The sequence below is a fragment of the Durio zibethinus genome, chromosome 25 (assembly GCF_047325235.1).
Source record: "Durio zibethinus cultivar Kanyao isolate XHJ-2024 chromosome 25, ASM4732523v1, whole genome shotgun sequence".
Lineage (NCBI taxonomy): Eukaryota > Viridiplantae > Streptophyta > Magnoliopsida > Malvales > Malvaceae > Durio > Durio zibethinus.
In genome coordinates this window covers 991,819-1,004,235 of record NC_143186.1, presented here as the reverse complement: position 1 = coordinate 1,004,235, position 12,417 = coordinate 991,819, and the positions used below count along the sequence as shown (strand labels likewise).

The following is a 12,417-nucleotide window of genomic DNA, read 5'->3' as shown; positions in this document are numbered from 1 at the left end:
AGAGATAGCCAAGGGCAAGAGGAAGCACTTCTAGCATCGACAATAATAGTGGTCAACAACCATCGATAAAATTTTTGGAGATCCAAACCCACATGTTTAAAGATCAAGGAGAGGAGATTGACATACTGAATCTTTATCCTGATCAAATAGTGAAAGAGGCTAAAATAGTGATTAATGAGTCACAATCTTGGCTTTAGATCTGAGACATTCAAGGTCGAGTTTCAAAAATCGAAACCTAGATTTAGAAAGAGGGGATTAAGAGGAAATAATGGTGAAATTTTAGGCTGAATCAATGGTTGGTTGGCGATGGAACGTGGCGGCTAGTGGTGACATAAAGACTTATAGCAATGGTCAAGAATCTTAGAGAGAGAAGCTTTCTAGAAAAAATCTTTAAAGAGAGAAAAATAAATGAAAAGTAACTAAAAAATAAATGAAAGAGGGCTTTTATACAAACATAAAAACAATGCCCTTTTGGCATTAAAAGAACCAATTTCCTTCAACCTTCTCAACAGATCCGTGTGTCCACCCAATAGTTGACTTGACCCAGTCGCATAGGCCATGCCCTTGAGTCGTCTAGTCGAGTGCAAGTCGACTCTCTAACTGCATCTCTAAGTTGCTTCCAAGTCAAGCCATTTCTGGAGTCTTAAGCCAAGCTTGATCAAGCTGTATTTTAAGTCGAGTTAGGAATTTTTCTTTGGTATTTTTTTGTATTTTTACTTTTTATTTTATTTATTTGTTGTGTTAGATAAAAATATATGAAAAATAAAAAATAAAATTTTACCAACATATTGGAAGGTTTTAAAATTAAAAAATAATTTTGGAAATAAAAAAGTAAACCTCACTAACATATTGGAAGGTTGAAATTTTTTTTATAAAAAATAAATTTTCTATGGAATAAAGCTTTACCAATATATTAGAAGATTTATAATTTTTAAAAAAGATTTTACTAATAGATTGAAGAACCTTACGATTTGTAAATAAAAATATAATTAAAAAATAGTTTCTCATAAAATTCTATCAACATATTAGAGGATAATTTCTAGCAAAAAATCTTATCAACATATTAGAAGATATTTATAGAAATAAAGTGTTTTTTATAAAATTAGATTTTGAATCTCTGATTATGGAATTACTAAAAGTGTTACGAATAACAATTTCTATGTAAATTCTTATGCAAGAAATCTCTTCTAAATTTTACCAATGTATTGGAGAATTTAGATAAGAATTTTCTATATCAAGGTTCTAAATCTCTTTTGATTATCACAAACTAAAGGTTTTTTTTTATATTAATGAATATGAAAATGGACTCTTTTCAAAACGTGACAAATAGTCTCTTTAAATACTCTTGAGGTGAGGGAATGTAAAATTATTACCAACATATTAGAATAATTTTAAGATAAATTTCAATAATTAATTATTTGCTAATATTATTAAGGTTTTAGATAACATGAGTTCAAACTAATATTATCCTTTAGATAGGAGCTCTGAATGTGTTATAATATTTCTCACATGTAACCATACTTCCAGATTTAGACTTGGTTTTATGGACATAAGCTACCTTTTAAAGATATTCAAGTCAAGTTTGGGACTTCTCTTTAAAATATAATAGATTTAATTAGGTAACTAATTGCATCTAAATAAAAAATATTAGTGGCGACTCCTTAAGTTGCGTCTAACTATAAGTTCACAGATCTATACATTATGACACTTGATGTCTGAAACTATCACCTCTATCTTAGTTAACTAGTCATCCAGGGTTGACATGATGTCCCTTGAGCTTACTTTCTTACCCCTCCCTCAAGCTTTCTGGATCTCTTACTATTGCTTAACAATATCACTTTAAGATGCCATTTTTTTGAGCATATTTAGTACTGCCTGAAACAACCTTGAAACAAATCTTGACTTTGATGCTAACTGTCATGGGCTTAGAACTTAGCTGAAACTTCATGCAGCCTTAGGTTGGAAATCTTATCATTGTAAGCCTAAATTAACCTAAAATAACTCTAGATGAGTGTACACTCAAAAGAACAACTGAAAGATACTTAAAAGAACAACTTAAAGACACTTAAAGTAAGAAAAGTTTGAAACATAAAAGAGATGTTAAAAATGTTGTATATTGTATTGCTCAAGTGATTTTGTACACAAATGAGGATGGAGAAACCCCTTATTTATACTTGAAGCCTCTTTACATTATTGGTTAAGAATGAATATATTTAACAGCTATTACAGAGTCCAATATTACAAGGAGATTACATGAAAATACATTAAGAGTTTAAATTCTGTAGGGAACTATCCAGCATCTTGTCATCTTCTAAATCCATCTAGAAAGTTACTTCAACACTTGGGCCTACTAGAGTATTGTTTGCTTGCACTTGGGCTTGGTGCATCAAAGGCCTTTCTAAGAGTAATTTTCTTAGCCTAGAGAGTTGGTGCAGGTGGCCCTTATGCCTATTGCATGTTTAAGGCCTAAACCCTTTTTGCTGATTATGCTAGGGCCTTAAGTGCACCCACACGGGTTGTGACATTGAGTGCCTAGCACTTGTGTAAATAGTAGATTGATATTAGACATCAAAATAGTCCATTCTTGAGTTTAGGAATTGCACGAGCCTAGAGTTGAAGCCTCAGCTTGTGACACCCACTCTTTGTAGTGGGAATGTAATAAAGAAGTATTGAATATATATAAACGTTTAGACACTAAACAATGAAAAGGAGAAAAATATTTTATTTGTTAATTTCTAATGCTATGTTATGCACAATATTTCATATTTTTTGACAAAAAAATTAAAATTAATATATATAGTCTTTCATATATAGTAATTACATTTTTATTAATTTTTCATGCTATGTTATAAGTGTTGTATTTTCTGTTAATAATTTGATCATATCTATGCTTTTTCAATTCATTGTAACATATAAATTTTTTTTGTAAAAATATTTAAAATAAAAAGAAAAATAAAAAAATTAACCTAATTTTTATTTTTGTTTTATGTCTTTTTATTTTTATGTTTATTGTTATAAATTTTAAATTATTTATTTATTATTTCTAATAAATGATAAAAGCTTAAAACCTATAAAAACACACTCAATTACAAACCTATCTCATATAAATGATAAAAACTAAAAGCACATAAAATCTCACCAACTTACAAAACTAAATCAAACAAATGCCCATGTTCTTTTTTCCAAATCCAATTAAAACTCAAATTACCATGCCTCAATCCAATTAAAGCCAATACACCATAGCCTACCAAATTTATTAACTTATGTCATTTTTTATCAACTAATAATTATTTAACAAATCCAATTACAATTTGGTAGCTTAATTGTGAGTTTCCCTCCAATTGATAGTTTTCTCAATTTAAAAAAATCATTTTAAACAATCATTTTATGTGTTTACTTTTTAAAATATAATTTTTAAACAATCATTTTATACATTAATAATTCTAGTTCCTTTTTAGTTTTTACTTTTAAACTATTCATTTAGACCTTTTTGGCACATTTTTCACTAATAATTGATAAAACTTGTATGGCTTTGCCACATAAGCTCAAACATGAAAATTACATTAACATTAACGAAATATCGAAAGGATCAAAATAAAAACATTTTAAACAATTAGGATCTAAATGAAATAATTTAATAAGAATGGAACCAAACTAAAACATTAAGGGGGCGTTAGTTTAGAGGAAAATAATCTTTTTATTAAACTTTTTGTAAGTTGATTTTTTAGTTTAGTTCACAAAATATGATTTTCGAAATTTTTTAAAGATTGTTAACAATGTCAAAAAAAGAAAAAAAAAGGTAAGAGAATAAAAACTCTCATCTTCTTAAGTTTTATTAGATTTGGAAAGGAAAGTAAAAATATACTTTATATCCTCACTTAATTACATTTTCAAATATATTATCCTTTTTTGTCTCCTAAAATTACAAAATAGATGTGATTTTTTATTTATAATTTTGATAAATATTACGTTTTTAAAATAAAATAGTGGATGCTGAAACTATATTTTTGAAAATTTAAAATTTTAACAAAAATCACATTTTTAAGATAAAAACATAATGGATGTAAAACTTAATTTTTGAAATTTTAGATTTAAAAAAAAATCATGTTTTGAAGATAAAAATGTAGTTGATATTGAAACAATATTTTGAAAATTTTGAAATTTTAACAAATACCGCATTTTTAAAATAAGAAACATAGTAGTTGTTAAAATTTTTTTTTGAAAATTTAAAAATTTAACAAAAATCACATTTTAAGGATAAAGAACGTAATGGATGCTTAAACTTTATTTTCGAAATTATGAAATTTTAATAAAATCCACATTTTGAAGTTAAAAAACGTAATGCATGTTGGTACTCAAAATAAAATTAAAATAAAATGTAAAATATATTTACTTAATTTTATTATATACAAATCTAAAATATATTTATTTAATATTATTACTTAAAAAATTTGTTATGGAACTCCGTCCCTAAAACCCTTGGTAGGGGTATCTAAGTATAGTAATTAGGATTATAAAATTATAGTTGTTGAAAAAATAAAAAAAAATTAAAATTTTTAATTTCAATAAAAATGTTTTATTCACGTGTAATGTGTTATAAATGTCACATGTCATCAAAAACAATATTGTAAAAGATTTTATTAAGTAATCTTATATTCCTCTAAACCAAATAAAAAAATTTTAAATCCCTATATTCTCTAGATCAACAAAATTAGGAATCTTACAATCCCTTTTAATAACACTTTTCTTTGAAATCACTTTCTCTTGCTTAATCTAAAAATTCGCAAATCAAACATTCCATAGAGATCAAATTCATATGAGCTAATGTTATGAACAAGCATTGAATTATAATGAAATATTTAATGTATCATTTGAATTATAATTTTATTAATTAATCTTATATAAATATATAAAAGCCAAAATTTTTAGCAAAAAAGGAAAAATATTTAATGTGGATGGCTTATAATATTGACATGTGGACAACCTTTATAAATCATCACGTGTTCTATATTAATTATATTTATTCATTTTTATTTCTTTTTAAATTGATAAAAATTGATTTGATTTTATAAAAATTTAAAATATTTCAATGCCTTAATTATATTATTTTCTTTTAAAATTTTAATTGTCTTACCTTTTATTTCCAATAAAATATCTTAAATTATAAATTAAAGCTAAATCAATGATACATTATAATCAAAGAATTTCTTAATGATTTAAAGAATTAATAAATATTATAATTACGGTCATTAAATATTTTTTAATGATTCAAAGAACTTATATTAAAATCTAATCAGAAATATTATAAAAAATTTAACAACCACTAAAATTACTGTTAAGAGTTGATTCTATAATCAATTACTTGATTCATTCACACTTGATTAAATATAATATCTAACCGAGTAATAGATGTTATTCATGTATAAATATAGATAAAAAATATAATGATTTTATATATTTATATAAAATTAATGATGTATTATAATGTTAAATTTTTGTTTTTTTTTATAAAATCAATCGTACATTATAATGTCAAATTTTATATATATGGGTTGTGATCAATAAGTCGTACATCCTATTTTATCTTATATAAATATATAAAAATAAAAACGTTTGGTAAAAATGAAAAAAAAATCCAATGTGGATAATATATTTTTTAACATGTGGATTCTTTTGAATAATCTCCAAGTGTCCTGCTTTTAATTATTTTGATTTAACTTCATCTACATTTTTATTAATTTAAAAGATATTTGTTTTGGCTAAATTAGGTTATTTATTTTCTTATATATAGATATCCAATATTCTTGCATTTTATAAATGTGTTACAATTAAATTATCTTAAATAATTTTCAACCAAATTCAATTCTTAATTTTAAATATCGAACATATATACTATAAATAAGAAATATGTTTTGAAAGCATTGATTATTTAATGACCATGATTTTAGTATTTAATTAAGAAATAATTTATATATTTATTAACTTAAATGAATATAAAAGGCATATAATGCTAAAAATTCAAACTTAAAATAAAAGTCCAATTAGTTGGAAACATATTTTCATATTTCTTTCCATATAAGTATTAATTACAATTGGTATAATTTATTATCTTAGAAGAATTTTTCAAAATATTGTGTAGATTTTTCAAAATAAAAGATATATTATAAATAATTAATAATTCAACATAATTTTTTGCATAAATTACTTTCAATTTATAGAGTCTCTCAAAATTCTTATTATAAATAGAGAATCCTATATGCTACAAGTACTAGGAGGTAAGTCTTTAAAAGCTTACAAATGTATAGATTTCATTATGATCAAGAAAATTTTGATTACCAAGTTACTTGTCTTTTTTCTATTGATCAACTTTTTTCTTTGTCAAGTTTATCGATTGATTTTATTTATATTTTATTTACATTTTTATACATATTCATACTTCATTTATCCATTCATTTTCAATATTAGCTTTTTTTAAAAAACTTTTGGATAGAATAATTTCACATGTTTTATCTCTTTTTAGTTTTAAGTTCTTGAGGATTTTGTCAGATTTTTCTTTATGACTAATAATAGATATGGACAAGGTGAGCTTTTTTAGTTAAATTTAAAGTTTCTTAGAATTTGGCACATGTTTTTACTTTCTTATTTACCATTCATTTATAGTTTTAATTATGATTAATATGTAATATATGGTTTCAATCTCATTCATCAAAAAATGCAAATTCAATTTGAACTACTTTAACCTTTGTAAATACAATGCAAGGATGGACACCACTTATCCAAGGGTTGCTGTTGTTATCGAGAGTTTTGAATGTCTTACACCAAAATAAGGGCAACACCAAACAAAAGTTTCTACAAAAAATTAATTTTAAATGAAATAAATTTTTATAATTTGGAATAAAAAATTATTTAATTTTATATAAATATTATTGTTAGATGAGACAGGATACAAAATATTTTTTTACATTATATAGGTACATATTGATCTACAATAATTTTATTTTTTCATTATTTTGCATTGAAATTTTTTATTTTTAATATACAATTTATTAGTTATATTATATATAATTGAGTTATATATATATATATATAATTGCATATCCATGACACAGAATTAAAATTAATATAATATTTAATTTTAATGTAATTAACTCAAATAATATTGTGATAAAGAACAACTTTCCCTTGTTAAATTAATTAATAAATTCTTAATTGAAATGCCTTATTAAAAAAAGTCTAAAAATCCACGTGATTATCTCAATCCAGATTTTGATTTTTGAGGTACAGTTTTAGAAAAAAAAAGAAAAAGAAAAAAGGAGTTGTTTAAGGGCCGGAGGGTCAAGGTCGGGACAGGACAGACAGGAGCGAAGAAAGATAACACAGCCAACCTTCACCTTTAACCTTAACCAGACAAGAAAAATGGTACTGCAGTGTTACCCATCTCATGCTCGTAGCTTGTTCGTAACCAAGAACCATAAGAGAAAATACAATCTTATCCAATGTCCAAGGAAACCTCCTAAATTTACTTGCCATGTCCATATTGGGCTAGACGATATTGCTCAAGTCGGCCATAACAAGGTATTGGTAGCCGCTGCTGTATCGGCAGCAATCGGGCAGCTTTCAAAACCATTCACTTCTGTCATTCTTTATGGCAAAGATTTCGATTTCAAGACCGCTTTTCAGGCTGGAGGCTTCCCTTCTACCCATTCCTCCGTAATGCCATGCCCCTTTCGCTTTTGCCTTTCTTTCTTTTCGGTAACATTTCATTTCAAGATTTTACCCTCATCTTATCTTCTTTAATGGACAGTCTGTGGTGGCTACTGCAACTTCTCTTGCTCTTGACAGGTAATTTCACTCTTGTCTATCCCATTTTGAAACAAACCCATTTTACATTTATGCCTCTGCAATTCAAATTCCTTTCAATATCTGTACCTATACATACATCGCAGGGGTTTCTCTGATTCGATTTTCGGGCTTACCCTGGTCTATGCTGGCCTTGTCATGTATGATGCTCAGGTGTGGTTTTTGCCTTTGCCCTTCTGATATAAATATATAAATATATGCTATCTATGCGGCCTGTTTTGCTTTGCAAAGTTTCACTTCTTTTTTCGTGTGACATGGGATTCTTGGCATTAGCAAAATAAGCTGCTGTAAACTCTAGATTTATGTCAGAGTGTTGATTTTAAGGAAGCAGCATAACTCTCAAAGTTCTATTTCCAAAACATTGTTTCCATTTTAGCAACAAAAAACTGAACATACATATGCAGGAAGCCTCATAGAATCTGTTTTTACATCCATACTATTATCTCACTTTTTCCAGCAGCGTATGCAACATGATATTACTCTGAAATGTATGTCGTCTAAGTTGTCCAAGTATACATAATCAAAACCCTTCAAAATAGCACAAGTTAACTTTTATCTAGATGCAACAAATGATCTAAAACTCCATACACTTAAATAATTATCCGAATTCTCAAATATCAATATCAAATGCTTGAGTATCCACCAAATTTCAACTAGTCATAAATCCAAGCATAACCAAAACTAAATCAAATTCATAATAAAATGCAAAATGCTAATATAACCCTAATGCCTTCATAATTGGAAAAGAAGTAAATACTAATTAATATAAAATAACATCAATCACCTAAATGTATCAAAGATTACAATCAAACACCGTAAAATATAATATAAAGTTCTCGATAACTTAGTCCCTGGACAAGCATATTTCTATCCTCTATCAAAGGTGCTCCCTCAAAATATATCCTTCAAGGGGCCATAAATATTAATAGTTTAGTGGAGTTGTCCCAATATCCCCTTGCCTTGATATTTTAAACAGACTCGGGAAGCCTTTTATGACAAAATCACTACTCTGTTCTTTTATCATGGCAATAGCTCTTTTATTGAAAATATATTTCCAACATTGTGGGTTTTGTTTTGAGATACGAAGAAAGAAGCTGAAATGCAGACCTTTTTCTTGCTTTTTCTCTTCTCCAGCAGAGTATTTTGGGTGAAATTTGATACTCAGTAATTGTTGAGAACTGTGACTCTGAAAGAGTAAACTACTACACTTGCCTGGAGAAAGGTTGAATTGCATCCCGTACAACATAGACATGACTAATCATTTTGGTTGAGAGGCACATATTATCTCAATAATTATGTTTAGAGGTGAAGCCAGGTATAGGGAGAAGGGGGCCAAATAGTAAATTCAATGGGAGGAGGGCCAAATAGTAAATTTTATGGGAAAGATTCCTATACATATAAAGGTGTTAAAATTTTTTTTTTGGGGGCACTAGCTACACCCCTTATAATGTTATGCATTGAAAGACAATTTAGGTTGCTAATCCTCTGACATTACTTCCGCTGTGGGGATTTATTTGCTATTAATGTATATCTACTTCTGAAATTCGCGAGAAAATAGGAAAGATAGAATAAAGGAAAGAAACATAATAAACAACTAACATATAGGGTTCCTTAGGAGTCGCACTTACAGGGTTAATTGTGTCAGTTAGACAATCACAATTACAATAAGACTTTGGTTTTTTGAATCAAGCTATGTTTTAATGGTGCAAAAGTAAAGAGATCAAGTCTTGCTCGAAAGATAATTTCAACTGTAATACTGCAGCAATGCACGCCCGTTGCTGCTTATATAAACATAAAATATACTTATACGTTCAACGTACACTCATGCACACACACACGCACACACACTCACGCACTGATAGATCCTCTGTGCCTATTTCATTTTGCAATTCTTTATTTTTATTTCCTGTTTGGTTAACAGATCCTTCTTTGTTTTAGTTTAATGCATATAGAAGAAAACATATTAATTTAGTTAATGTAAACCTCATAATGCCTTGTTCTATTCGTTTTCTATCGGAAAGCTTTATGTACGCCTTTTCCCAACAAATACTAAACAATGTTTTCAATGTATGATCCTTGATTTAGCTTTATACATCTGTCTAAAATACTGTCATAATGTCTCTAGACATGGCTAATTAAAGCCGTGTGTTATCTTGTTTGATCTGTGTGTACATAAGATAAGTTGGTTATCTTCTAATTAAAAAATCTAATAATACACTTGATTAGAGTTTGCATCATGGTGGCCTCGCTTATCAGCTGAGAGAATTGAAAATGATTGCAACTTTGGTTCTATGAGATGTTTATTTTTGTGGATTCTATTTGTTAGCAGGACAATTTGGCTGATGTGAAGTACTCATAGAGAGAAATATTGGTCTTGTAGGGGGTGAGAAGAGAAGTGGGGAATCATGCAAAAGCGCTAAATATATTGTTACCCAAGAGACAGGTTAACTCAGTTGTGTCCAAGGATAGAGATAATCTGATTGATTGTGGAGAAGAAAGTTCAGGCGTAAATATTGAGAGGCTTGGTCCTCTGTTATCCAAGACTTCAAAATCTGTGAACGCTCCCATGTTAGTTACAAGGGACAAAGAAATAAGGCAACCAAACGAGGCAGTGGCATGTTTTGAGTTAGAAGAAGATGAATATGAAGGTTCAGCCAAAGCCAATAATCCAATCCCATTAAAAGAATCGATCGGACACACAGAGGTTGAAGTTGCAGCGGGGGCATTATTGGGTTTTCTTGTAAGCTTGGCGCTGTATTCGGTAATGTGATGTTTTGTCATGTATTGCACTTTTTTTTTTTTTTTTTTTAATTTTAATTCTTTTCACAAGTAAATTGCCAAATTGACGGTTGCCAATTTGACGAAACCATACAAAATATAAGAGAAATTCGTGGGGACAGAAATTAGGGTGATGGAAGGAAAACAATTAAGCATTGAATATTACCATGACAGGACACATATTTGTGGGAATCGGTTATTTTGACAGTCATACTTGCTAAGCATCTACAATGTACATATAGTGTGAATGATATGCTGACAACATATATGTACGTTTGACTTTGTTTAAAATTCAATTAGTTGTGAGAAGTAGAACGTTATTGTTCGTATGGAGGAATTTCGACGTTGTCTTCAATATTATTTTAAAGTAATTGATAGCATCCATTCCAAAATTATGTGTGTGCTTTAAAAGTGAAAATAACTTTTTTGTCTGAAATTAATTGGTAAAGTGTATAGTAATATATCTGCTCTCCATTTTTTTTTTTGTTTCGTTAAACAATCTTTTCATTACTTGGACCATAATACACTAATGAATAATTACTCCAAATATGATAATCTGCCCATGCAGCAGTTGGAGATAGAGAAATTAAATGATAACTCCAAATTTATCAGGAATCTCAATTCACAACTCTTATCTTCCCTTATTAAAACAGCATAATCGACACCGTATCTATGGTGGAGTGCAAATTATCCAACCACAAACAAGGACACGCACATTTCACAAACTAGGAACTTAAATCTTGTTACCGTGTGGATTTAGATAAGAAACTATCATTTAGTTTGCTTAAATCAGCCTATTGTAAATTATGTGCCTAACATTTATGTTGCACATAATTAACTTTTTATGAGTTTGAGAGAAAATTAGAAAAGAGAGAGTTTATGGTAATAGCGTTATATTATTTACTTAATGAATGTTTCAAGCACTTAACACTCTTGTAGTACCTGATGTACTCTCTACCAATCTTTATGTCCATCTATCTACAAATGAAAAGAGGATAACCTTGTTTATATTTGAGCCCTCATATATTGTATAGTAAATATTTAGTTAAGTGTGTGGCTGTTATAAGGGTTTTAGACAGTTCCAAGGGCCCTAGACTTATGCTAGGCTAGTTTAAGCCCTTATAGATGCTTATTGGTTATGGAACCTTAATGAACACTAGGACTTGGAAAGGTCTAGGCAATTTCGCTGTAGTGCTCGTACCTAGGATTGGTAGTGCTAAACACTTTAGCCTTACTGTAAGGAAGTCTTTTCCATTGCATTGGACAACTCAGTCAATAAGTATGCACTGGACATCTTTATCATATAAGGCTTTTTCTCTCAAAGGTACACGTTGTGACTCTACCCGACTTTGATCCTCCTGGTTTTCATGGAAAGGTTTGAGCATGTTGATATGAAAAATCGAGTGTACCTTCAATTTTGGTGGCATTTTTAGTTTGTAAGCAACCTTTCCTACCTTTTTAAGAACTTTAAAAGGTCCTCGTATCTTTGAGTTAGGCCTTTAGGCAAACCTATGTTATGCATTATTGAGTGCAGCTTCACCAATACCAAGTAACCCACTTGGAACTACTCATTCTGTCTCTTCTGATTTGCCCACTTCTTGGACTTTTTTACTACCTTATGTAAATAGATCCTAACAAAGACTGCTTGTTCTTGCCATGCCTTGGCAAACTTGTATACTGTTGGAATTAACCTTGTGTAATTTTGCTACAACAGCTCTTACAGTGAGTGGCTACAGGCCTACTACAATCTTGAATAAACTTTGGATCGTTGCCTCAATC

At 28.7% G+C, this 12,417-nt stretch overlaps 1 protein-coding gene across 1 annotated transcript; it reads left to right on the top strand.

Moving 5' to 3' along the window:
- The first annotated feature begins 7,281 nt into the window (after positions 1-7,281).
- Positions 7,282-10,929, top strand: LOC111276656 (uncharacterized). Its single transcript, XM_022862410.2, has 4 exons — positions 7,282-7,710; positions 7,805-7,842; positions 7,947-8,013; positions 10,241-10,929. Exons 1-4 carry the CDS (start codon positions 7,417-7,419, stop codon positions 10,628-10,630), a joined length of 789 nt encoding a protein of 262 aa, XP_022718145.1. The 5' UTR covers positions 7,282-7,416; the 3' UTR covers positions 10,631-10,929.
- The last annotated feature ends 1,488 nt before the right edge of the window (positions 10,930-12,417 follow it).

Bases quoted from the DNA above. Each gene is read 5' to 3' on its own strand.
- LOC111276656 (XM_022862410.2), top strand. From the start codon at position 7,417: ATGGTACTGCAGTGTTACCCATCTCATGCTCGTAGCTTGTTCGTAACC. The intron at 7,711-7,804 runs GTAATGCCATGC...TTTAATGGACAG, and splicing joins TCCCTTCTACCCATTCCTCC to TCTGTGGTGGCTACTGCAAC. The intron at 7,843-7,946 runs GTAATTTCACTC...CATACATCGCAG, and splicing joins ACTTCTCTTGCTCTTGACAG to GGGTTTCTCTGATTCGATTT.